Consider the following 23,614-nt stretch of genomic DNA (forward strand, 5'->3'; position numbering starts at 1 on the left):
TTATTTCAAAAACTACAAAGTCGGGGCTATGTAGGGATTCTGTTCACGACTTGAAAAGAGCTTTAGTTGGGAACTGAATCTTGAACCCAGCTTAACGTTCAATGCTGACATCAACCCACAAGAAAAGAAAAAACAATTATATTAAATCATGATTTCTTAGACGTAATAATTCATAAATTTAAACAGTGTTATGGAAGGCTACGCTTGCTTCTATCACGGACCAATCTATAATTTTCAAGAATTAGATGTGAATTATTTGTTTGTTACTATATTCGCATCAGTAATCAAGAAGGTGGTAGAGTGGGAGTAGGTTTTTGGGATTGGTCATTATGTGGACATAAAACAAAGTCGTGTCTTGTCCTTTATCACCCCACCACAAGCTTCATATTTCTAGAACCAATCATATAATAAAATATATGCTAAAATGTAAATGAAGCAAACAGGTATTTCCCTAAATGTATGATAAGAAAATTAAGACCTTATTTCTGCCAAAAAAAAAAAAACATCGTAAAGCTTCTTTAGAAGCAAAAATTTATTTAAAGCAAATTTTTAAATAATCAATTTATATAATGCTCACAGACTAATTTAGGCTCAACATTGAAGATAAAGATTGTATGGTTGCACAAAAGTTAAAAAAAAAGAAGAAGAAAGATTCGTTTGTCTCAGATCCACTACAACGTGTAATGTATGCACATGAGGAGTCTTATCGCTTCACTGTAACGCCTTCAAAAACCACTTTCGTTTGTTAGAAAAAATCGATTAGATTGATAAATTATTTCTCGAAATGAAAATGGAGCTCATCTTCATACCATCACCTGGTGAAGGACACATCCGGCCACTAGTGGAAGTGGCTAAGCTTCTTGTCGACCGCGATGATCATCTCTCCATCACCATCCTCATCATCCCTCAGATGCTTGGCTTCAGTAGCGGCTCTGCCTCTTACATCTCTTCTCTCTCCTCCGCGTCTGAGGACCGCCTTCGCTATCACGTTCTCTCCGTAGCCGATCAACCAAACTCCGATGATTCCAAACCAAATTTTCTCGCCTACATCGATAGCTTCGGGCCAGAGGTGATAGCCACCTCAAAAAAACTTATTGACCCCGCTCAACTTGCTGGATTCGTGGTGGATATGTTCTGCACGAGTATGATTGATGCCGCGAACGAGTTAGGCGTTCCGAGTTACATGTTCTTCACTTCCAACGCCACGTTTCTTGGATTGCAAGTTCATATTCAGTACCTTAACGACGTTAAGAACTATGACGTCAGTGATTTGAAGGACTCGGACACCACTGAGTTAGAGATCCCAACTTTGACTCGTCCTTTACCGGTTAAGTGTTTCCCCTCCGTGATGCTCAACAAAGAGTGGTTACATAAAATATTTAGCCAAACCAGAAGATTCAAAGACACTAAGGGAATTTTGGTAAATACGTTCGCAGAGCTTGAGCCTAAAGCTATGAAGTATTTCTCCGGTGGAGATCATTCTCTTCCTCCGGTGTACACAGTTGGACCGGTTATGAATCTTAAAATCAACAGTCCAACTTCCGCAGATGATAAGCAATCGGAGATCTTACAGTGGCTCGACGAGCAGCCATGTAAATCTGTTGTGTTCCTCTGTTTTGGAAGCATGGGTAGTTTCCGTGAGGACCAAGCTAGGGAAATCGCAATCGCGCTTGAGCGAAGTGGTCACCGATTTGTCTGGTCTCTTCGTCGTGCTCAGCCACCGGGAACAATGGGACCTCCCGAAGAATTCACGAATCTTGAGGAGATTCTCCCGGAGGGATTCTTAGAACGCACGGCAGAGATAGGTAAGATTATAGGTTGGGCACCACAGAGCGCCATACTTGCAAAACCTGCGGTCGGAGGATTCGTGTCGCACTGTGGATGGAACTCGACACTAGAGAGTCTTTGGTTCGGAATTCCAATAGCCACGTGGCCTCTTTACGCTGAGCAACAAGTTAACGCGTTCGAGATGGTTGATGAGTTAGGTCTAGCTGTGGAGATCCGAAATAGTTTCCGGTTGGGTTTTATGGCGGTGGAGTCGGAGTTGATGACGGCGGAGGAGATAGAGAGCGGAATCAATTGTTTGATGGAGCAGGATAGTGACGTGAGGAATAGAGTGAAGGAGATTAGTGAGAAGAGCCACGTTGCATTAATGGACGGTGGATCTTCGCATGTTGCTCTTCTAAAGTTCATTCAAGACGTCACTAAGAATATCTCTTGAATCTTTACAGAATATTATCCTATCTCCATGATTCATTGGCTATGGTTAAGTTACCCATTTCGTCAAGTAAAAATCTTAAGTAACGCTAGTGTTTTTGTCTCTTATAAAAACGTATATGTTTGAGATTATTGGATAAGATGTTATAATTATACGAGAAATACCCTAAACTAGCACCATTTTAGGTTTTTGTTCCAAAACTAGCACAAACATTCAGATTTTCCAAAAGTAGCATTTTTATTATATTAATTATATTTCGAAAATTAATTAGTAAATATTTTTTTGTTCTTTGTCTTCTTCGTCTCTATCTTCTCATGGCATCGTCTTCCTCCATCAATCGTCATCTCCAGCATCTCCACCAATCATCGTCTTCCTCCATCAATCGTCATCTCCATCATCTCCACCAATCATCGTCTTTGGCATCGTATTCATCCATCAATCGTCTTCTCCATTTTAATAGGTAATGAATGAAATTAAACACACCTCAATATCTCTTTTACTTGTCACTCCAAATTATGTTATCAAAATTAAAAGCAAAACAAATCTGATTCGATGATTCAATGATAATGGAATTAGACTATTGTTCATGAATTGATTGATATTAAATTCACAGAGATCGATGTATTCGTATTGATATAGGTGAATCAAATTGTTGGTCCGATTCAAGGAAGTCTTCCTGAATTGCATAAAAACCTTCCTGAATTGCATAAAATCCTTCTTGAATTTCACACAATCCTTCCTGAAGTTCAATGACAGCTAAAATAAAGTGTTAACAGAAACATGTGACATTGTTATGATGCAGAAACTGTTGATATGTCAGAAGTTTTTCTGAAGGAAAGAGGATAGATTTGCCTGGTGAAATCTCAACTCCTAGTAGTGATAGCAACACCAAAAGAAGAGTGTCTCAGATTAGTTATGTGGACATTTTTGAGAATTGGTTTGCTCAATACAATGAGAAAAAACTTTACTTCATGTTAAGAATTGGTAGGTATTTAGCTTGCTATGATTTTTTGAATTGTTTTGACTTGGTAGTGTTTCTTGGGGTTTTATGGTTAATGAATCTGGTAGTGTTGCAGAACTAGTTTAAATGTGGGGTGATATATAAGATATCTCTTGAGTAATGTTAAAATGAAAAATGAATTCATAGACTTGTCATATTGTTGAATAAGGTTTTCAGCTCTAAATTTAAGTGATTGATGATATACATAATGGCAAATATTTCAAGAACGAAGCAGACAGGTGATGATGAAGATGAGAAAATGAGCACTTGAGTGGAAGCTTGAGTTCGTCACTATGGAAGGTCTTCCTTAAATTCAAGAATGTCTTCCTAAAAGCTAAGGAATCCTTCCTAATTTTTCTTAAAATGTGTTTTTAATTCTCTTTGTATGTGTTTTGACTTAATTTATCACAGATACTCCATCTATACTAGTATTTTTGCAGCAGTTTTTGCTCAAAAATACATTTTGGAATTGGAAAGTTTTTACATTTAATGCATTGATTTTAATATTAGTTAAGATTTAAGAAAATAAGGAAATATTTATACCTCATTCAAATATAAATATATGATTCTCTTTTATTTTTTTGAATTTATATTTAAATTATTTTGAATTATTCTATAATACATTTAGTTAATAAAAATTGTAATTTTTTCTGTATATGATGTAATACAAAAATTTTAAAACGGACATATATTACTCAATAGATAATTTTTTTCCCACATCGTCTAAAAAAATTGGACAATGGTTTAGAGTCATACTATAAAAGAGACCAAAATATTCTGAATGCAAATGAGTAGAAATCTTGATTTATCAGGCATTCAAACTTTAAAAACTTTTATTTGGGTTATACCGGTTCTTTATTTTAAAGATTTTTAAAAGGTCAAATATGAAAAATATTTAAAACTTTTAAAAAGTTAAATAAATAAATAATATACCGTAGATACAAAATAAATATTAAAAATTAAGATGATATAGTGAGGTAAAATATCTCGGGACAGGCTTATATAGCGGGACGGGTTTTATCGATATTTATATAAATTAAGAATATGATTAATTCGGTGTTACACGGGTAAAACATCATTTCATTATTTTGTTAACACTATCAGTATCAAAGAATATACATATCTAATTAAATTGATTAAATAATATTATGTAAAAAAAAAATTATATTGCGGTATCATATGGTTTGTTTAACAATTATTATATAATTATAACATATTTAACCGACAAATACAACTTACAATTTAAATATTTTAGTTATAAATAATTTTGCCCCGCGGTGTACCGCGGGTCCTAATCTAGTTAGTGATGTATAATGATTAGATTTTGTGCACGTATAGGTGTTTTACAATAAAAATAGCAAATAGAAATATCCAACATGATGTTTTAGGAAGATCTTACTAGACATCAATGACTTCTTCCTAAATTTTAAGGAGACTTTCCTAAATTTTAATTAGACTACCTAAATTTCAAGGAGTTCTTCCTAAACGTCAATGACTCTTTCCTAATGTTTTTTTTCATGAAGGTCTTCCTTAAACTCAATAAACCATTCATAAATATACGAGAATCTTTCCTGAATGTTATATTCAAATTCTTCTTATATGTTTACCGGTGAAAACATAGCTATCTACCAAATATTGAGATAATTAATACAAAACCTTCCTGAATATGTTTTAAAACAAGTTTTATGGTGAAATACAAACTATCTTTAATATCCAAAATACTAATGCTAAAACAAAAACCATGTGAATACAAAGAATCAAACTGTTAATACTTCAACACCAATTCCTTGTATATGGCAACTGGAGCCTTGAATCTTGTATCAGCACCGCTCGTCTTTGATTCTGAGTGTTACTGCAACTCTAATTGTTTCTAACCATATATGTGTCTCTACAAAGTTAATTACCACATGAACTATCAATGTTACCACAATAATAAGAGCCAAACACATCATGTCTTGCATTAGATACAATGATTATGAGAACAAGCATATTGTAATCTACAGCTACTGCAATACTACTACTAAGTTGTAGTCATAAGCTAACTGAAGCAAATTTTGAATTACATACTCTTATCTCCCTAATTGAGAGAAGTATAAAATAAACTCCAACAAGCATTGATCATAGAGAAGAAGACACATTTATATACCTCTTTGTTATCAATAACCTTGAGTATCAACTTGCCATCACAATGTCTATACTTCATCACATACCGAGTCTGCACCACACAAAAAAAAATCAAATCCAAATATCAAATACATGTAGATTGCGACCAACACAGAATCAAATCAATTACCAGGTTTATGAAAAGTTTTCCAGAGAAAAACTAGAGACCCAAATAAAATGTAATAAACGAAATCGAGAAGGATGAATAGCAAAAAAAAAAACAGAAGGAAGATTAACCTACAGTTTGGGATCAGCTTGAAAAAGCTGAACATATCGATACATGATTCAGATCTCTTGTAACTGCTCAGTAGTCTTTGATCTTATCTCTTTCAATTCTGCCTTTCTTTTCGACATCATCACCGCCTCTGCTTTACGAATCGACGAAACCATCACCGCCGCCGCTTTACGAATCGTCGAAACCATCACCACCACTGCGGGCACATAACTGAGAGGCACACACTAAACTATGGTGTTGGATTCTTACACCATGAATGAAGAAGAAATTGAAGTTGATGAAGCAAATAGAAAATCGTTGTCGTCACTGTCTATGGCGGAAGAAGAAGAAAGGGCGTAAAAGAATTATAGTGAATTAATTATAATTTAGTGTTATAGTATTTAATTAAAACATGTGTGCTAATTTTGGAAAATATGAAAATGTGTGCTAAGTTTGGAAGAAAAACTGAAATTGGTGCTATTTTTGAGAATTGCTCTAATTATATCTCAAATATTTATATAATTCATCCGTTTCAAAATATAGGATATTTTAGATAAAACACGCATATTAAAAAATAATTACTTTTAAAAAATTTTAACCAATCATAATCAAAACTGCATAATATAAATATGAAATTAATCTAAAAGTTGCATAAAAATTTGAATATATCCTATATTTTGAAACAAAAATACTTCTCTAAACAGCCTATATTATGAAATCGATGGAGTATATATATATATATATATACATATATATATATATATATATATATTTATAAACTTTTGTTATACTCACTACCAATCAAACAATTGCAAGTATCAACTTATCATCTTACTAACCAAAAAAAACAAAAAAACACTCACCACAATAGGTTGGCAACTGACAAAGGATGTACACTTAAATGATTTTGAAAGTTGAGGAATTAAATGTCCACAATTTGAAGAAAGTTGGGGTTTTCTTTAGACATTTTTCATGTATTTCTTGTATTGTGGTGAGAATGAAGACATGACAAAATAGTATTTTCTTTTTGCAAAAGTGGTGAATTAATTAGTAAAGTTTTCCTAAAAATGGTATTTTTGTTATAAAAAATTGAATTGTGATATTTTAGTTAGTTTTCCAAAGTATTAATTGTTAGAGTTAATTACTAGATAGGGACTTATTTCAGGGGTGTTTATAGGTTTTGCCATTTGTTCAAAAAACTTTCAAAAATGTCACTTTTAAAAATCTAAGAACATAAATTTGCACATAATGTTTGAGTTTATTAGGTTTCAGTTTTTTTTAGGGTATAGTTTTTGTTATGAAGTATCTGTTATATGAAAAAACAAAATCTGAAATATTCATATTTAAAAATGGCAAAAGTGGCAAAATTGATTTTTTTTTAGAAAAATGGCAAAAACAAAAGATTTGGCTCAATAAATGGCATGTTGTGTAAGAATCCCTTAATTCTTATGAAAATTTATTGGCATAATATTTGTTGTTTTCATATAATTGATTAAAGTTGTTTAGTTTTATTATTGGAAATTAAGTCTAGATATATATATATATATATATATATATATATATATATAATGCAATATAAATAAAAGATTGTGTAAAAGCTATTATTGTTATTATTATTACACAGTACTAATTGTTATGCAAACATTTGTCAATGTAGTATGTGCTCTTTACTCATATAACTAATTCAAAATAGTTCTGTTTCTATGATTGGAAAAGTAGTCTATACATACAAAATTTATAGCAATATATATAAAAGATGATGTGTAAAACTTTTTTTTTATCATTAAATAGTATTAATTATTATGAAATATTTATTGGCCTAATATAGGTTTTTCATTTAAGTCATTAATAAAAATATTTTACTTTCAATTATTGGAAAATAGTCTATATGTATAAACAACTACAGAAATATATATAACAAAATTTAAAGTTAAAAAAAAATCTAAAGTTACTTTCAAAATTAGAAAAAGAACAAGTTGTTAAGTTTCTAGGCTCATCTTTTTGGAAATTTAATAAAAGTTTTAACTTTATTTTCCAAAGATTCATCTATAAATTTGCTTCTAAAATATTTTTTTTTTCATATATTGTAATTACAATTTTTTGAACTTTTTATTTTGAAAAAGAGAATCATAATGGACGTCCAAGTAATCAATGTTACCCGTGCTCCGTGTGCTTTGTGTACCACCAAAAACAAAGTCTGCCCTCAAAATTGTGAATTTGCACCTTATTTTCCTGGAGAAAAGTATTATATTATCGTATATTTTTTTCGTTAGATTTGTTATTATAAATATGATCAGTTAAGTTATTTGTTAATACTAAACAATATTAATTATTTTTACAGAAAAAATGAGTATAAAAATGCACATAAATTATTTGGTACCCCAAATATTATGAAGATGATACGATCCGCGTCCACAGAAAAGGAAAAAGGCATGTTGGCATCGTCTATACTCATGGAAGGTACCGCTTGGGAAACTGATCCAGTTAAAGGTGGATTTGGAATAATCCAAAAGCTAAAGTGGAATATATTACTACGTAAACTTTACCTCAATGAACTAAAGGAGAAGATTAAAGGTGTAGAAGAAGAAACCAAGCTTCATCTTTAAATTAATGATAAAATATGTTGTATATCATTTATGGATATCACATATCTTATATTATGTATCCATCTTTTCTTATTTGATAAATATTTCTGATTATGTGAATCAAAAATAAATGTATTGATATATATGACTAATATGATAATTTTTAATAAATAAATGATGTGATTAGTGTTTTTGTGCATAAATTCAAATCCTAGAAAGACATATTGTACATATAAAAGTCGAAGTTATAAAAATTTGAATTTTTTTAAATTACGATGTAAACACATGGCGGAAACGCTCGAACTATAAACTTCGATTGATTGTTGTTTGGGTTTGAATGGTGATTGTGGTCAAGACGGCTAAATCCGTCAGCGGTTTAGTCTGCCCCAAAAATAGGGCGGATAGCAGACCAATGCAGACCAGATTTATTTGCACACAACAATAGTTTGCAGTTGGTCCGCAGCGATTTTCTTTCTATATGTCTTTTGGATCGTACCACTATGGACTAAATTTGTGAATGGTAAATAAAAAGCGGTCTACTCCACTAACGGATTTGACCGCCCTGACTGCAGTCACCATTCAGACCCAAATTTATTATTTTGGAAGATACGATAGCTCTTTGGAGAAAAAATGAGTATCTAAATAGAAATATATTTTAATCAGTAATTATCTTTTGAATATATAATTGTACACAGTAATAAATATATACTGCCTTATTACTTTTTAGTCATAATCATTATCGTTATATATTAAATAGTGTTTATAATTATGAAATTCTAAAAAAAAATACAAAAACACAACTTAAATTTATATGCATAAATTATTTATTTTTCTATATTTACGTATGACATGGTTTATAGTCTTTCATATTAAAGCTGCAAATGATTGCTTAAAATTAAAAAATGAGTTGAATAAAATTGAGTTGAATAATATTCAACTCATTCATCTCCAAAATAGTGGTCGAACAAGTTGAACATTTTTGCTGTAGGATTAGTTTATTTTTCCGACTTCTTAAGTTGAAAGGGCTGAATAGTTTTTTCCAACCTCTTCAACCTTTTCAATGCAAATAGTAAAAATTGGTTAAATAATTTTTTTCAACCTGTCCAATCTCTTCAAACTTGCAACCATTTGCAGATAAGTTAGCCAAACTTCCCTTTTCCCACCTAATTGTAATTTTATATCTTACTCGTCACCTCCTTAATATATTGTATTGTAGCACGCCTACTGATAACCTAGATTGCATTGAAACAGAAACGCGGATACGTTGAAGCGAAACGTTTCGGAAACAGAAAACAATTTTTTCTGAAATTAGGAAATGGATTCATTTTGGAAACGTATGTATATATATTTATATCTTTCTATATATATATATACAATAAAACACTAAACATAAAAATTATATCAAAAGCTTCAAAATATAAATATTAAATAGTTGTATTAAAACACTAATTATATTATATATTTATATTTATAATGAAGTTTTATATTTCCAAATTATTTATTTATTAAGTTTCAAACTAAAAAAAATAATTTCCATCATGTTTCCAAAACGGAAATGGAGTTTGCATCGTATTTCCAAACAGAAATTTCTAAAAATCTTGTTTTTTACCTTGTTTCCAAGTTTACACGAATTTTCGTTTTTTAAATGTTTCGGAAAAAGGAAACAGACCTAAAAAAGTTTCCATGCTACAAATTTCAATGGGAATTTGCTGTGAAAAAAAAATGATTTGCATACCAATAATAACCCGAGAACGTCACACTGTATGTGGTGCACACAAAAAAAAAACGTCATACTGTATGTATATTATATGCTCAAAATGTCAAACTCATTAATACATCACAAAGCTCATCAAAGTGGGAAGAGAATAGTCTGTGACAAATTGGTATCAACGTAGCAACAGCACTCAACGTATCCGAGCAGCCTCAATTATGACTGCACCATTTTGGTTGTATCTATAAAGTCATTGTATAACTCTGTAACTGTGGTGAAAAGTACATAACTCTTTGAAATGAAACTGGAACTGATCTTCATACCATCACCTGGTGACGGACACCTCCGGCCATTAGTGGAGTTGGCTAAGCTCCTTGTCGACGGCGATGGCCGTCTCTCCATCACCGTCGTCATCATCCCTTCAATGCAAGGAATCGGTACCGAAAGCTCTTCCTCCTACATCTCTTCTCTCTCCACCGCGTCCACAGATCATCTACGCTACAACGTCCTAACCATGGCGGATATATCAAACTCCGTTGACAGTAAGCCGGATTTTGAATCCTACTTAGAGAGCTATAAACCGGTGGTGAAAGCCACGGTGGCTAAAGTCACTGACCCTTCCCGACCTGACTCGAGGCGGCTTGCTGGATTCGTGGTGGACATGCTCTACACTACGATGATCGATGTCGCCAATGAATTTGGCGTTCCGAGTTACCTGTTCTTTCCTTCTAACGCTACGTTTCTAGGATTACAGCTGCATGTTCAGTACCTTTACGACGTTAAGAAATACGACGTCAGCGAGTTGAAGGATTCGAAGGGCACCAAGTTGGAGGTCCCAAGTTTGACTCGTTCTTTACCGGTTAAGTGTTTCCCCTCTTTGATGTTATCCAAGGAGAGGTTGCGGATTGTGTCTCAAATCAGAAGATTCCGCGAAACAAAGGGTATTTTGATAAATACGTTTACAGAGCTTGAGCCTCAAGCAATGAAGTTTTTCTCTAGTGGAGATCATTCTCTTCCTACGGTGTACACAGTTGGACCGGTTTTGAATCTCAAAATCAACAGTCCAAAATCAGGAGAGGATAAGCAACTGGATATTCTAAAGTGGCTCGATAAGCAGCCACGTAAATCCATTGTGTTCCTCTGTTTTGGGAGCATGGGAGGATTCCGTGAGGAACAAGCAAAGGAGATCGCAATCGCGTTAGAGCGCAGCGGTCACAGATTTGTCTGGTCTCTTCGTCGTGCTCAACCACAAGGAACGATGAGACCTCCGGGAGAATTTACAAATCTTGATGAGGTTCTCCCGGAGGGATTCCTAGAACGAACGGCGGAAATCGGTAAGATCATAGGTTGGGCTCCACAAAGCGCCATACTAGCGAATCCTGCGATCGGAGGATTCGTGTCCTACTGTGGATGGAACTCGACACTAGAGAGTCTTTGGTTCGGTGTTCCGATCGCTACGTGGCCACTTTACGCCGAGCAACAATTTAACGCGTTTGAGATGGTTGAAGAGCTAGGGCTTGCGGTGGAGATCCGAAACAGTTTCCGGCCAGAGACAGAGTTAATGACGGCTGATGAGATAGAGAGAGGGATCAGGTGTTTGATGGAGCATGATTGTGACGTGAGGCATAAAGTGAAGGAGATGAGTGCGAAGAGTCATGTAGCATTAATGGACGGTGGATCTTCACACACTGCTCTTATAAAGTTCAGACAAGACGTTACTAAGAATATTCACAAATCTTAAAGAACGTCCCGACAACAACTATCATGGTGGTTTACATTTCGTCAATTAAATCTTGAGTATCCTGCGATTGGTAGGACAGTATATATTTGACTAAATGGGTAAACAATGATAGTTGTCGTGATTATTCCAAGGTTACACAAAGAAAATGTAGTACAGGTAAGGTGTTGTTGTTGCCTTGTTGGAACTAAGGGGAACTAGGGATTTTTATTTTTCAGATGATGTATCAAATATATCAAATTCTTCTGAAATATATACATATTTCAAGTAAATAAGTTTATGATTACTATTTATATAATTGTTATTTAATGTCTGTGTTCTTAGCCTGAATATTAATCACATGATTCACAATGTAAAACAAATAACGAAATATCTATATTTAACGACCACAGTGATGACTGAAAACTCTTCCTCCAATACAAGAATGTTAGCTTCGACTTTTTTTTTTTGATAAGAATGTAAACATTCATTTTACAATGAAAGTTTGAGTTACACAATTAAGCATAACTTATTACATGGAAGCATACCACATTCTTGCACCAAATCATCAAATTCAAACCATTAGCATAATAATAATGGTAGAAGACAGTTTGATGCAAGATAAAAACGAATCCCTAAAGAGAGCCTAGAAATCAAAACAACAATGAAAAATATGACAAAGATGCAAAGCGTTTGATCGAGTAGCAAGGAAGCAGTCCGTTCAATGGTAGCCCGAGACAAGCAAGTGACTGCGAAACCACCAAGCTTAATGAGGCAGGCAATGCTTACTCACTCTACTAAGTCCATCCTAAGCTCCCTTTGGAGTCAGTAGTACAGAGCCTAGCAACTTCACATCCGCAAAAAGCCATACTAGCACCAGCATCTCACATGATCAAACACTAAAAACACTTTGAGATTTTTCGAAGCTTGAAACTAGGGACACACTAATCCGAAGAGGCTGGACCAAAGGCCGAAGAAATTTGCGGCGAAGGAAGCAATAAACTTGAGCGCTAAGGCGAAAAACAGGTGTGACATGTTAAGGAGATGCATGGAGATACAGCTAGCTACCGCGACGCCGGGAAGCCTCAAACCCTTGATCAAGCAGAGCCAACAACTCCCTCCAAAACGAAACTCACAAGTTACCTGCAGAAGCAAAACAAGTCTCGGAAAGTACCAGTCATCATCATCAATCAACACCTTTGGCTTGGGCGATGAGCTGAGGAATGAAGTCGAATATGACTTGAAGAAGATAGAGAAGCCGGCCCTATAAGACAAGCCACAACAAATGACAGACATAGCTAGCCTAAAACCCCCAGTGAAGACAGAAGCAGAAGATCGAAACATCCGGAGACTGATTCCAAAGCACTAACAACCTGGCCTAATGCATCAAACAGTCGACAGAGGCAAAGCTTACCGAAGTAAGCTAAAGAGCCAGGGAAACCAACGACTACTAACACGGGGCGGGAGAAAAGACACAGAGTGTGAAGACAAGTGGTAGCCGCGGAGGGAAAGAGAGCCGAAGCATCCCTGCGCCTGACGGAGAAACAGAGCACCGTCGGACCACCACTGTAGAAGAGCCACCGCACGCCAACAGAAAGGAGAGGTGAGCTAATAGAGAACCCCACCCCCACCAAACCACTCGCCAGAGAAGAAAACAAACCGCCGCTTGAGCAGCTACGCGACAGCCACGAAGCGCAAGACCATCGCCGAAATAGCACCGTGAGGAGCCTCACAACATCAGATTTGTCGTCTTCAAAACAAACCGGAGGATGCGTGAGAGCACCGAGGAGGTGAAGTCGCCGAAGTCAAAAGTTAAATTTCAGGCAAGCCGACGCCTTTTCTTTTACAGATGGAGTCTCCGATGAGCCAAACCACAAAGCTCCGGTGTCAGACTCGTCAAATCGCCTACCGGAAAGAGCCTAACTGCATAGCGGAGAAACCGGGGACCCTCTCGCGGTCACGGCGAGGAGCGCCGATGATCGGAGAGGCGAGACGCACAGCAGATCTAGGGTTCAAGCGGCGGAGGTTTTGGGAGAAAAATCGCACGCGCGTATACCACACGCGCCCGATTTTATAACAGCATGTAAAGTTTTTAGCTTCGACTTTACAAAAGAATATTTGTGATATATGCCAGAATCGCAATTGAACTGATAGGACCGACGTACTATTTCCCCCTCGGAACTATCTTATCTTGCTAGATCTCCATCGATCTTTGATCTCGTACCAGTTTTCCTTCGAACTTATATTCTCTGTTTATTTCCCCCCGAATCCATACTTCTACACCTATTTCCCCACCGAACTATGAAACCTCGCATAATTTCCCCATCGTATTGGTTATAATGGTTTACTGTTTTGTTTAACCAACTGTTGAACCGTAATAACCAAATTAAATCAAATTAAACCACATTAAACCGGTTTACAACCCATTTACAACCCGATTAAACTATCTGAACCTAAGAAAACCTAAAAAACACAAAATCCCCAAATCAGAGACACAAGTATGAATCTTCCATCAACAACACAAACACCAACCACGGCGACGTCAACCTCGCCGTCCTCCGATGCATCATAAACCAATTTAACAGAAAGATGCGACGATTGCGGAAGCCGAGACTCCTGGGTAATACACACAGTACGTCGTTTTGCCCCATCTGCTTCGCCTTCTACGATTCATCCCCGCCGCACACTTCCCGCCAAACCCGCTTCTTCTTAACTCTATCCTCCTTGCCAGAACCCTAATTCATTCTCCTTTTTCCGCCTTATCGTTGACGAAAACGGCTCTCGCTCAATCGACAAATCTCTCTCAAAGCCTTCTTATGCGCCACTAAGATCGCTGCTTCGTCAATGAACAAGGCTGTTATCGCAGCTAAGTGTGATGCTGACCGGAGAGGAAAAGAAGCTGCTTTGGCGAGGAAGAGAGCACGCGAGGCTCTTGAGCATGTTGTGACGCTTGATGCCAAGGAGAAGGCAAGATCGGTTGTTCCAAAGCTTAAAGAAGCTCATGATTTTGAGAGAAATAGAGAGAGATTTCTTATTCAATTTCGATTTTTAGGGTTTTTAGTTTCAATTTGGGGATTTTCGTTTTAAAATAGAAGAAGCAGAAGTTGGGTCGGGTTGTATATTTTACCCGGGTTCTAAATTGGTTTCACACCGGTTCAATATGGGTTTCTATCGGGTTTTGTACCAAAACCGTGTAATCGTGGTTCGGTGGGGAAATAGGCGTAGAAGTATGGATTCGGGGGAAATAAACGGAGAATATAAGTTTGAAGGAAAACTGGTACGAGATCAAAGATCGATGGGGATCTGGCAAAATAAGATAGTTCCAAGGGGGAAATAGTACGCCGGTACGAACTGATACCTTTTGATCACATTAGTTGCTAAACGTTAGTTCTAGTCTTCTAGATATACGTATAACTTGCCTATTAATACAATATAGGATTATGGACCAGACTAGTCTAGTAGATATTATGGCCTTAGTTATGGGCCATGTTTCATGTCCACTTTACTATATATTAAAAATAGTTATGTTTTCCGCTGTTCTGGGAGTTGAGGCTTTTAAGTACTAGACGAATTATTTTTTCAAATGGATTTATGAGAACCAGCCCTGATGAGAACATTACAATTTGAAATAGTTTAACAAAAATAGTCTCTCACATACTTAGTGGGGAAGTTAGTAGCCTTAGCTAGACTTAATAGAAATGTGGGCACTTAGGATTCAATTTTTTAATAGTAGGAAATAATAGTTTAAAACGTAAAAGATAAAGATAGTGAATGATTAAAAAGAGATGAATCACAAAAATCTCACAAGACTCTCAAGCGAAGCAAAATATTATTTCTACGCCAGTACCCGTGGTGATCACAGTTGTTAGAAAGATTCAGTGGACAGTGATTAATGGACTTTTGTAAGGATGATGATTTCGTACACATTCATTTTACTATTAAAATGGAACTATTTAGTAAATCAATTAAAATCTTAACCCACAGGCCACAGTCATAAAATCTAGGTTAATATGCAAAACAATAAGAAGGATTTATAACCTTTATATATCATTTTTTATCTTCGTTTTAATCATCTCTTCTTAAGAAAAAAATGTGCTAAGCATTGAACGCTGATATTTTTTTATTTATATTGGCATTAATATTGCTTTATGTTTCTTCTTAAAAACTTTTTTGGTTCAACTAGGTTTTCTTAGTTAAAGAAATGAATGCCTAAAACGTTTTTAAGGAAATAAAAAGCCTCAGGGAATTAACCAACTTCGAAACTCTGTAAAGGGGACCTGCCAACAACTATCTGCCAAACAAGAGGAAGTAGATATGGAAGCTTTATTTGGTATTATATTAGGTCAAATATCTCTAGCGCACCCTTTGAATTTCTTGATCAATCGAAACTATTTAACTCATTAACCACAATTGCATATATATACAAATCATTAGGTATTTACTTTTCAAGAAGTTATATCGGTTTTATAATTTAGAAAAATATAAAAAGATTAAAAAAATATATGTTAAAGTGACTTCCAAACATTATTGTGCCATCTTTATTTGGAATCCTTCTTCTTTATTTAGTGGTGTCTTGCACAATTTTTGGTTTTTGATGAAACTTCAATTCGTTAGCAAACTTCATAATTGTTTCTACTAATGCCTCAAAAGAGATTTTCTTAGAAATGCCAGATTAAAGAAGATGACAACATATAAGAGAGTAGAGAGACAACGGCAAAGTTTTGGCAATAAAACAAGACAGGTGATCTAAGATACACAAACATATTATAAGTAATCATGTATTTTCTAATCAAAGTAAAGATAACTTATGATCTTTTGGCTCTTACTAAGTCAGTTTCTCGTTCCTTAAAGCTACATATAATTTTATTTTTGACCGTAGAAGACACGTACGGTGGATATCAATAGTCTAACTTAAAGAACTTGTTTATATCATCAGTGAGCAAATAGTGTGTCGTCACTCGTCAACTTTGGCTCAATGTATCGATACTTCCTCCATACATATTATAATAAGCTTGTATATATTTTATATGATATGTTACAATTTTACTTATTTACGGTAATATTAAGTCTCTTATCCATTAACCAATTAAAAAAAAGCCCTAATCTGCATGAATATTATATAGGACTTCGAATTTATGGCCAAAATCTGCATGAAAGCTTCGTAATGGCATCCAGGGAGGTGAGAATAGAAAGAACAAAATAATATTTTTAGATCCAATTTTTCCATGTGTTGTATCTTTTGTGTGTATAATAATTATTTCTCTTATGGTTTTTCGTTATTTTAATTTCATATATACGTGTATATTCGATTATCAAATATGCGTAAACTTATTTTATTTGTATAAGTGGAAAAGAATGTGTTAGTGGGTTTAGGTGATTATGCGTCGGTATCTTTCCTTTTCAGTGTTCAATTTTTTTTTTCTTTTTTCCTCTTGTCATTTCTATTTGTTTATTTAATCAAAGTGAAAAAGTATCTTTAGGATATATTAAACGATGTTGGAAATATTCTGATCCGATCGTTTTCCTTCTTACAGCTGCCTAGCAGCATTGAGCTTCTTAGGACATCGGCAGTGAGCGTTTCTTTGTGAGTTACTTTTATTAAAAGAATAATAAAATGAAGAGAGAGAAGATAAAATAAGAAGAAACGTTTCTCTGGCGAGTGACGGAAGAAACGGTACTTATATATAAAGTGACAGATGTCCTTATTCTATTGATCAATTTATTGGAAAAAAACAAAAAAAAAAACAAATTAATAAAAATATTTTTTTTGAGTAATCATCAACGTTCTCCGCTGGAGATGACCTAAGGTTGCAGGTTGTGGACAATAATATATGTCTAGGGCCTCTACTCTCTAGGCTATGAATCCTCCTTCACTTCCTTAAGTCACTCGCTATAATTGGGGTTCAATATTTTCTTCTCCATTTAATAATTGATGTCCTATATATATATTGACCCGACATCCTGAATAAATCATGTGAAAAAAGTAAGATATTTTTACTATTCAATGTCTCCACTGTCCACGGTGAAGATATTGATTTGCTATTTTGTCTCTGCGTAAATCTTATGACGAAAAAGAGATTGGTAATTAAAAAAAATGACTTAAAACATAGTATACTTTGTTTTGTGTTTAATCTAGTAACTAAGATATATCTCTTGCTTAAAGCACGGGTCAATATTTAAAAAAAAAATTATAATATAATAATAAAATTATTGTTTTATTTGTATAAAAAATTATTTTATTTGAGATAATATTTATTTTAAATTGTTATGTAAATCTATTAGTCTATTTGAATACTAATTATTTTACTATATTATAGTATTTTATTTTTGACGTATTATTACAGTTTTATATTGTTTGTTTGTTGTATTTGCATTATTATTTTGTGAAATATAAAATCGTAATTTAAATATTTTAATTGTGAGCAAATAAAAATTATTAATTTATCATTTATATAAATTTAGTTTTACCAACCTGCCAATGTGGAAATTAAAACACATATTTTCATAGAATGAGTAATATATCTTCGTTTTTAAAAAAAATCAAATCACAACATATGCAGAAAAAAAAATATGCATTTTATATTATAAGTATTATATGAAAATTTCAAACAATTTGTAAGTAAAATAAAATAAAGATGATAGGAGAATCATAATTTGAAAACTTAACAAAATTTTCGAATTTAGTTATTAAAAATAATTGTATTGTATACTTGGATATAAAATCTTAGTTTTTGAAATTCTGATTGGTTTACATATTTTTTTTAAATAATTAGTAATTTCGTCCATAATTTATTAGAGAGAGAAAATATTTTTTTAGATTTTTTTAGATTTTTTAATATTTAATCTGTGAGTGTTTTTTTAATTAATTATATTTATTTAAATTAGTTAATTAAGTTTAATTAATTTTTTCTAATGGCAATTGAATGTAATTTTCTACACATTTTAAAGTTAGTTTCATATTTGTACTTCTCAATTAATATAGTAGGATTGTGTAATATTTATGGGTGTGATTGAAAGATGAAAAAGTATGCTTATATTGATTAAATTTATGATTTTTTTATCTTTTAATGAATTGTATCCTATTTTAAGCCAGTTTAGCAATTTCTCCGTGATTTTGTATATCAACAATATCCAGAAAAAAATCATTTGACTGACATATGATAACTTTTTAACCTTGATAACAATCTTTTTTAAGAAACCATAATTATCAATGGACCAAAGCAGAGACGCACAATTATGTACATAATACCTTGTTATGTGCGTGTAGATAAAGCAATTAACGTCTTTAGCTAAAGAAATAATTTAATAAGTTCTACTTATATTATAATAGACCTTCTTTATTAAAAAATACATTTTTCGTATACTGTTCACATGTGAAAATAATTATTTAAGACCTGCTATTTTTCAACTTTACCCTTTTGATTTCTTTACTATAGAAAATAACCTCTACTAATTAATAGTATATAACTTTAGTTCTTTACTTCATTTAGATTACCTCAAATTAAAATTCTTGGACAGCTAATCATGGAACTTATAATAAGGGTAACAACTATAAACAACTGCGTTTTATTCTGGTATCACTTTAGTTTTTAGGCTTTTACTTTTTTTTTTTTGTTAATAAAACATTAATTTCAACAAATTTATTAAAAAGCACAAAATTGCCACACACACACATATATTAATATATATTATAAAACCACATAATTTGTTTTTGTTTCACTTTATTGATATACACACACACAGATATATATATATATAAAGTAAAAGAATATGTTTATATATATATAGAAATAAAGTAAAAGAATATGTTTCTATATGTTTTAGTAACTTGGNATATATATATATATATAAAGTAAAAGAATATATATATATATGTAGAAATAAAGTAAAAGAATATGTTTCTATGTTTTCACTTGGTTTTATATAAGTGTTTCCGGCTTACACAAGTCTCTTATGTTTACTTTTACCATAATGATAAATGAACACTCCTATTATAAATAGACCGACTCCATTATTGCTCTATATCTCTCTTCAGTGACACAAAACCAAAGAATAGTGAGAAAACAAGATCGAGGAAACAACTCGATAAAGACGATGAATCGATTAAATATTGCGGTTGCGGTTGCAGTGACGGTTCTTATTGGAGTGTTGGGATCATCGGAGGCTCAACTTCAAATGAACTTCTACGCGAAGAGCTGTCCAAACGCAGAGAAAATCATTTCGGATCATATTCAAAAGCATATCCATAATGGTCCTTCTCTTGCAGCTCCTCTCATCAGAATGCACTTCCACGACTGCTTCGTCAGGGTATGTCTTTAATCTCTAATCCACACATACATACTTGCAAGTGTTTACATAACATATATGTTCATATGTTTTTTTTTTGTTGATAGATATTATATATGTTGATATGTTATGAACACCTTTACATTTATATTCACATATTGATATTGTATCTACGACACACAAATAGTTAATTAGCTTACTAAAAACGCTGATGTACTCCAGAAGATGTATCATCATATTAATTTATTTATGTTCAAAAGAAAGAAAAAAAAATATCATCATAAAGTAAATAGAAATGTGAATTTGGTAGTAAATTTGAGCTATAGCATAATTTTGATTTTCCTTATATATTCGTATTGATTTTGGAAAAAATGTAATGAAGGGATGTGATGGATCTGTGTTGATAAATTCGACATCTGGGAACGCAGAGAAAGATTCACAACCGAATCTAACACTTAGAGGATTCGGTTTCGTAGAGAGGATCAAGTCTCTTCTTGAAAAAGAGTGTCCTAAGACTGTTTCTTGCGCTGATATCATTGCTTTGACCGCTAGGGACGCAGTAGTCGCCACCGTAAGTGTTTCAAATTATAAATTACTAAATTAGTGAGTATTTTAGTCTAATTATATTTATTAACAAAAAAAATTTTGCAATACGATTCATTAATTATATAAATTATAATATGATATTTTTGTACAGGGAGGTCCTTCATGGAGAGTCCCAACAGGAAGAAGAGACGGTAGAATCTCAAACTCTACGGAGGCTTTGAACAACATTCCTCCCCCAACGAGTAATTTCACGACGTTACAGCGACTTTTCGCTAACCAAGGCCTTAATCTCAAAGACCTTGTTCTGCTTTCCGGTAAGTTTATTAATTAAACTCAAAATAGTCATATTACTATCAGTGCCGGTCCGACATTTATTAGTGCCCTATGCCGAACTAAAAAACATGCCCTTTTATATATTACCAAAAAATTATAATTAATGATATATAAGACTTTATGTTTAGTGTTTTGAAAATTTATTAACACAAACCAAAATCAAAACATTAGTTTTGATGAAAAGATTTATCTAATAGTTTAACAAAGCAAACTATTAACCTCAAAATGGAAAAAATCAAAACTAAAACTAACAATTAACCTCAAAAACTATGATTTGCACTTATATTAAAGTCCACATTTTTGTAAAAATCTTTAGATATATATATAAACTCTATAATAATTTTACAAAAAAATGCCCTAATTTTTTTGATGTCCTAATCATTTGCTTGAGTTGATTGCCCTATGGACCGGCCCTGATTACTATATTAGTCGTTACGANCTTTTCAAACCAGTTTCAGACGATCCACCGTCCATTAAAGCTACGTGGAAGATCTCGGTCATCTCATTCACTCTCTTCCTGACGTCACTATCTTGGTCCATCCAGCACCGTCTTAAACTTAGATGGAGCCTCTGTCAAATTANCGACAGTCAAACAAGATCCATCTCTAGACAGCGAGTACGCAACTATTTTAAAGGCTACGAAATGTAAGAGCCTTAACGACAACTCCACCATCCTAGAGATGGATCCCGGCAGCCGCAGAAGCTTCGATCTCAGTTATTACAGGCTTGTCCTAAAGAGGAGAGGTTTATTTCAGTCCGATTCTGCGTTGACTACGAACTCAGCCACGTTGAAGATGATCAACANAATCACCTTTCCTCTCTCCTCCGTCCGATCAAGAAACCCTTCCGGAAGTATCTCCTCTAGGTTTGTGAATTCACCGGGAGGCTCCTTCATTATATTTGGAGATGCCCGGCGGAGAGACCAGAGAAAACGGTGGCCGCTTANAGTCAATGGAGAAGATGGGGAGAGTTAAAGTTAAGACGGGCTCTTCTGGCGTGATCAGGACACGGTGTTCTGTCGCCGGAAGTTAGTTTTATATGTTAACCATGTTGGAGAGTGGTGTGTGCTCTATTCGTTGTTGTTATNCTCTTGCTTGGTCCTCACTGAAACCTCCCATACTCCCAAAGCAAAGGAACACTACCGATCTAAGTGGTTGCTCGTCTAACCACTGTAAAATCTCCGATTGCTTCTNGTTTGGAAAATGTGTTTATGTACCCAAGAATTGTTTGTTAACGTTCAAATAATAAGCGAATCAATTATAAATTTACAATAATTCTCATTGTTCGATCTGTATCCAATCTTAAGTTATAAATACAACTCGAGTGGATTGAAAACCGTAAGAAATTTATTTTGCTTTCCACAATGAACAACACACACCACTTTTCTCCTTGACTTTGTGTGTTTAANAAAAAGGAGAGCCACTCTTTTGATTTGAAAATGTAAGGAAGACATTTCAACGGATAAGGACAAGTCAAACTCAGAACCACTAATTCTGCGTCTGAGTCTTCCAACTCGCTCATGTCATAGGTATCATCTGCGTCGTACATGAACTGAATGTGAAGCAAGAGTCCAAGAAATCCAGCGTTGGAAGTGTAAAACAAGTAAGTCGGGACACCGAATTTGTTAGCGACATCGATCATCGAAGTGCAGTACATATCAACGACGAATCCAGCTAGACGTGGTGAGTCTGGTCGAGTGGGATCTACGAGTTTCGAAACGGCGTCTCTCACATGTGGTTTTAGACTTTGGATGTGAGAATCAGTCGCCTTCAACTCGGTTGGTTGTTGATCTCCTCCATAGATTATTTCGTAGCGGATTTGTTTGTTAGATGCGAGGGTGAGCGAGGTGATCATCGATGTGCTTTTGGAATTGAAAGATATGATTACCACGGTGATAGAGAGGTGGTCGTTTTGATCAACTAGTTGCTTGGCCATCTCCACGTCGCCATGAGATGACTCATCGTCGGAGAAGGAATGAACACCAGCTCGATTTTCATCTTTTAAAAATCCTCTCTATCTGTTTTTCATTATATTTGGTGGTGCTGTTTTTTTGAGTTGTAGAGGAAGATAACTTAAAAAACAGATAAGAAAAATAAAATCAAGTAATGCTTGACTTGTTCACTTGTACATACATATATTTTTCAAAAGTAAGACCTTGTTTATAGGGGGGTTCATAGAGAAGATCTTAGTCTTTTGGTGAAAAAAAATAAATCAGAAATGAAGAAAAATGGTAAGATCTCCCCTTATATAAGAGACTGAATCTTGGTCTAAGGAGCGTGTCGCTATTCTATTGGTCGAACAAATAAAACAAAAGATAAAAAAAAAACATTTCCTGCTCGATTTTTTTTCTTTTTTCCTCTCTCTCTCTCTCGGTTGCGATTGAATCAACGAAACCATTGATGAATTTGGAATCAGAAGCTTGAAGGTTGGCTCAATCATTTGAATCAATTGGAATCAGAAAGGGAAGTTTCTTTTTTATTCTCTCTTTCTCTGTTTTGAAATTGGAATTGAATCTGATATCAATCTTTGTTTTTGGGGGCGGGTTTGAATTTTATGTGAAACAGAGTGAAGATGGACGTAGATGTTCCAGTATCCGTAGCGTATAATTTCTACTTGGATCGTGAATCTTTTCCTTAATGGATGCCTTTTATTTCATCCGTAGAGGTAAAAATTTCGATCTTGAGATTTCAGAAGAGGTTCTTGCTTGCTTTTTAGATTATAACTTGGTTTAGTGTTGTTGTTCTCTGTTGTTCTCTGTTGTTAGGTGTTATAACTTGGCTTAGTGTTGTTGTTCTCTGTTCTCTGTTTGTGTGTTAAACTGTTGGCTTTTTGTTTTTGTTG

The 23,614-nt window shown here is 34.0% G+C and overlaps 3 protein-coding genes and 1 pseudogene across 3 annotated transcripts; all 4 read left to right on the top strand.

The window, feature by feature from the left end:
• Positions 596–2,790, top strand: LOC104746612 (UDP-glycosyltransferase 71B2-like). Its single transcript, XM_010468131.2, has one exon. The coding sequence runs from the start codon at positions 785–787 to the stop codon at positions 2,219–2,221; it is 1,437 nt and encodes a 478-aa protein (XP_010466433.1). The 5' UTR covers positions 596–784; the 3' UTR covers positions 2,222–2,790.
• On the top strand, positions 7,697–8,318 carry LOC104746613 (LOB domain-containing protein 9-like). The gene is made up of 2 exons (XM_010468133.1): positions 7,697–7,837; positions 7,937–8,318. The coding sequence occupies exons 1-2, from the start codon at positions 7,728–7,730 to the stop codon at positions 8,199–8,201; spliced, it is 375 nt and encodes a 124-aa protein (XP_010466435.1). The 5' UTR covers positions 7,697–7,727; the 3' UTR covers positions 8,202–8,318.
• LOC104746614 (UDP-glycosyltransferase 71B2-like) lies at positions 10,037–11,922 on the top strand. Its single transcript, XM_010468134.2, has one exon. The coding sequence runs from the start codon at positions 10,190–10,192 to the stop codon at positions 11,630–11,632; it is 1,443 nt and encodes a 480-aa protein (XP_010466436.1). The 5' UTR covers positions 10,037–10,189; the 3' UTR covers positions 11,633–11,922.
• On the top strand, positions 19,623–21,853 carry LOC104746615 (annotated as a pseudogene).

The sequence above is a fragment of the Camelina sativa genome, chromosome 15 (genome assembly GCF_000633955.1).
Source record: "Camelina sativa cultivar DH55 chromosome 15, Cs, whole genome shotgun sequence".
NCBI classification, from domain to species: domain Eukaryota; kingdom Viridiplantae; phylum Streptophyta; class Magnoliopsida; order Brassicales; family Brassicaceae; genus Camelina; species Camelina sativa.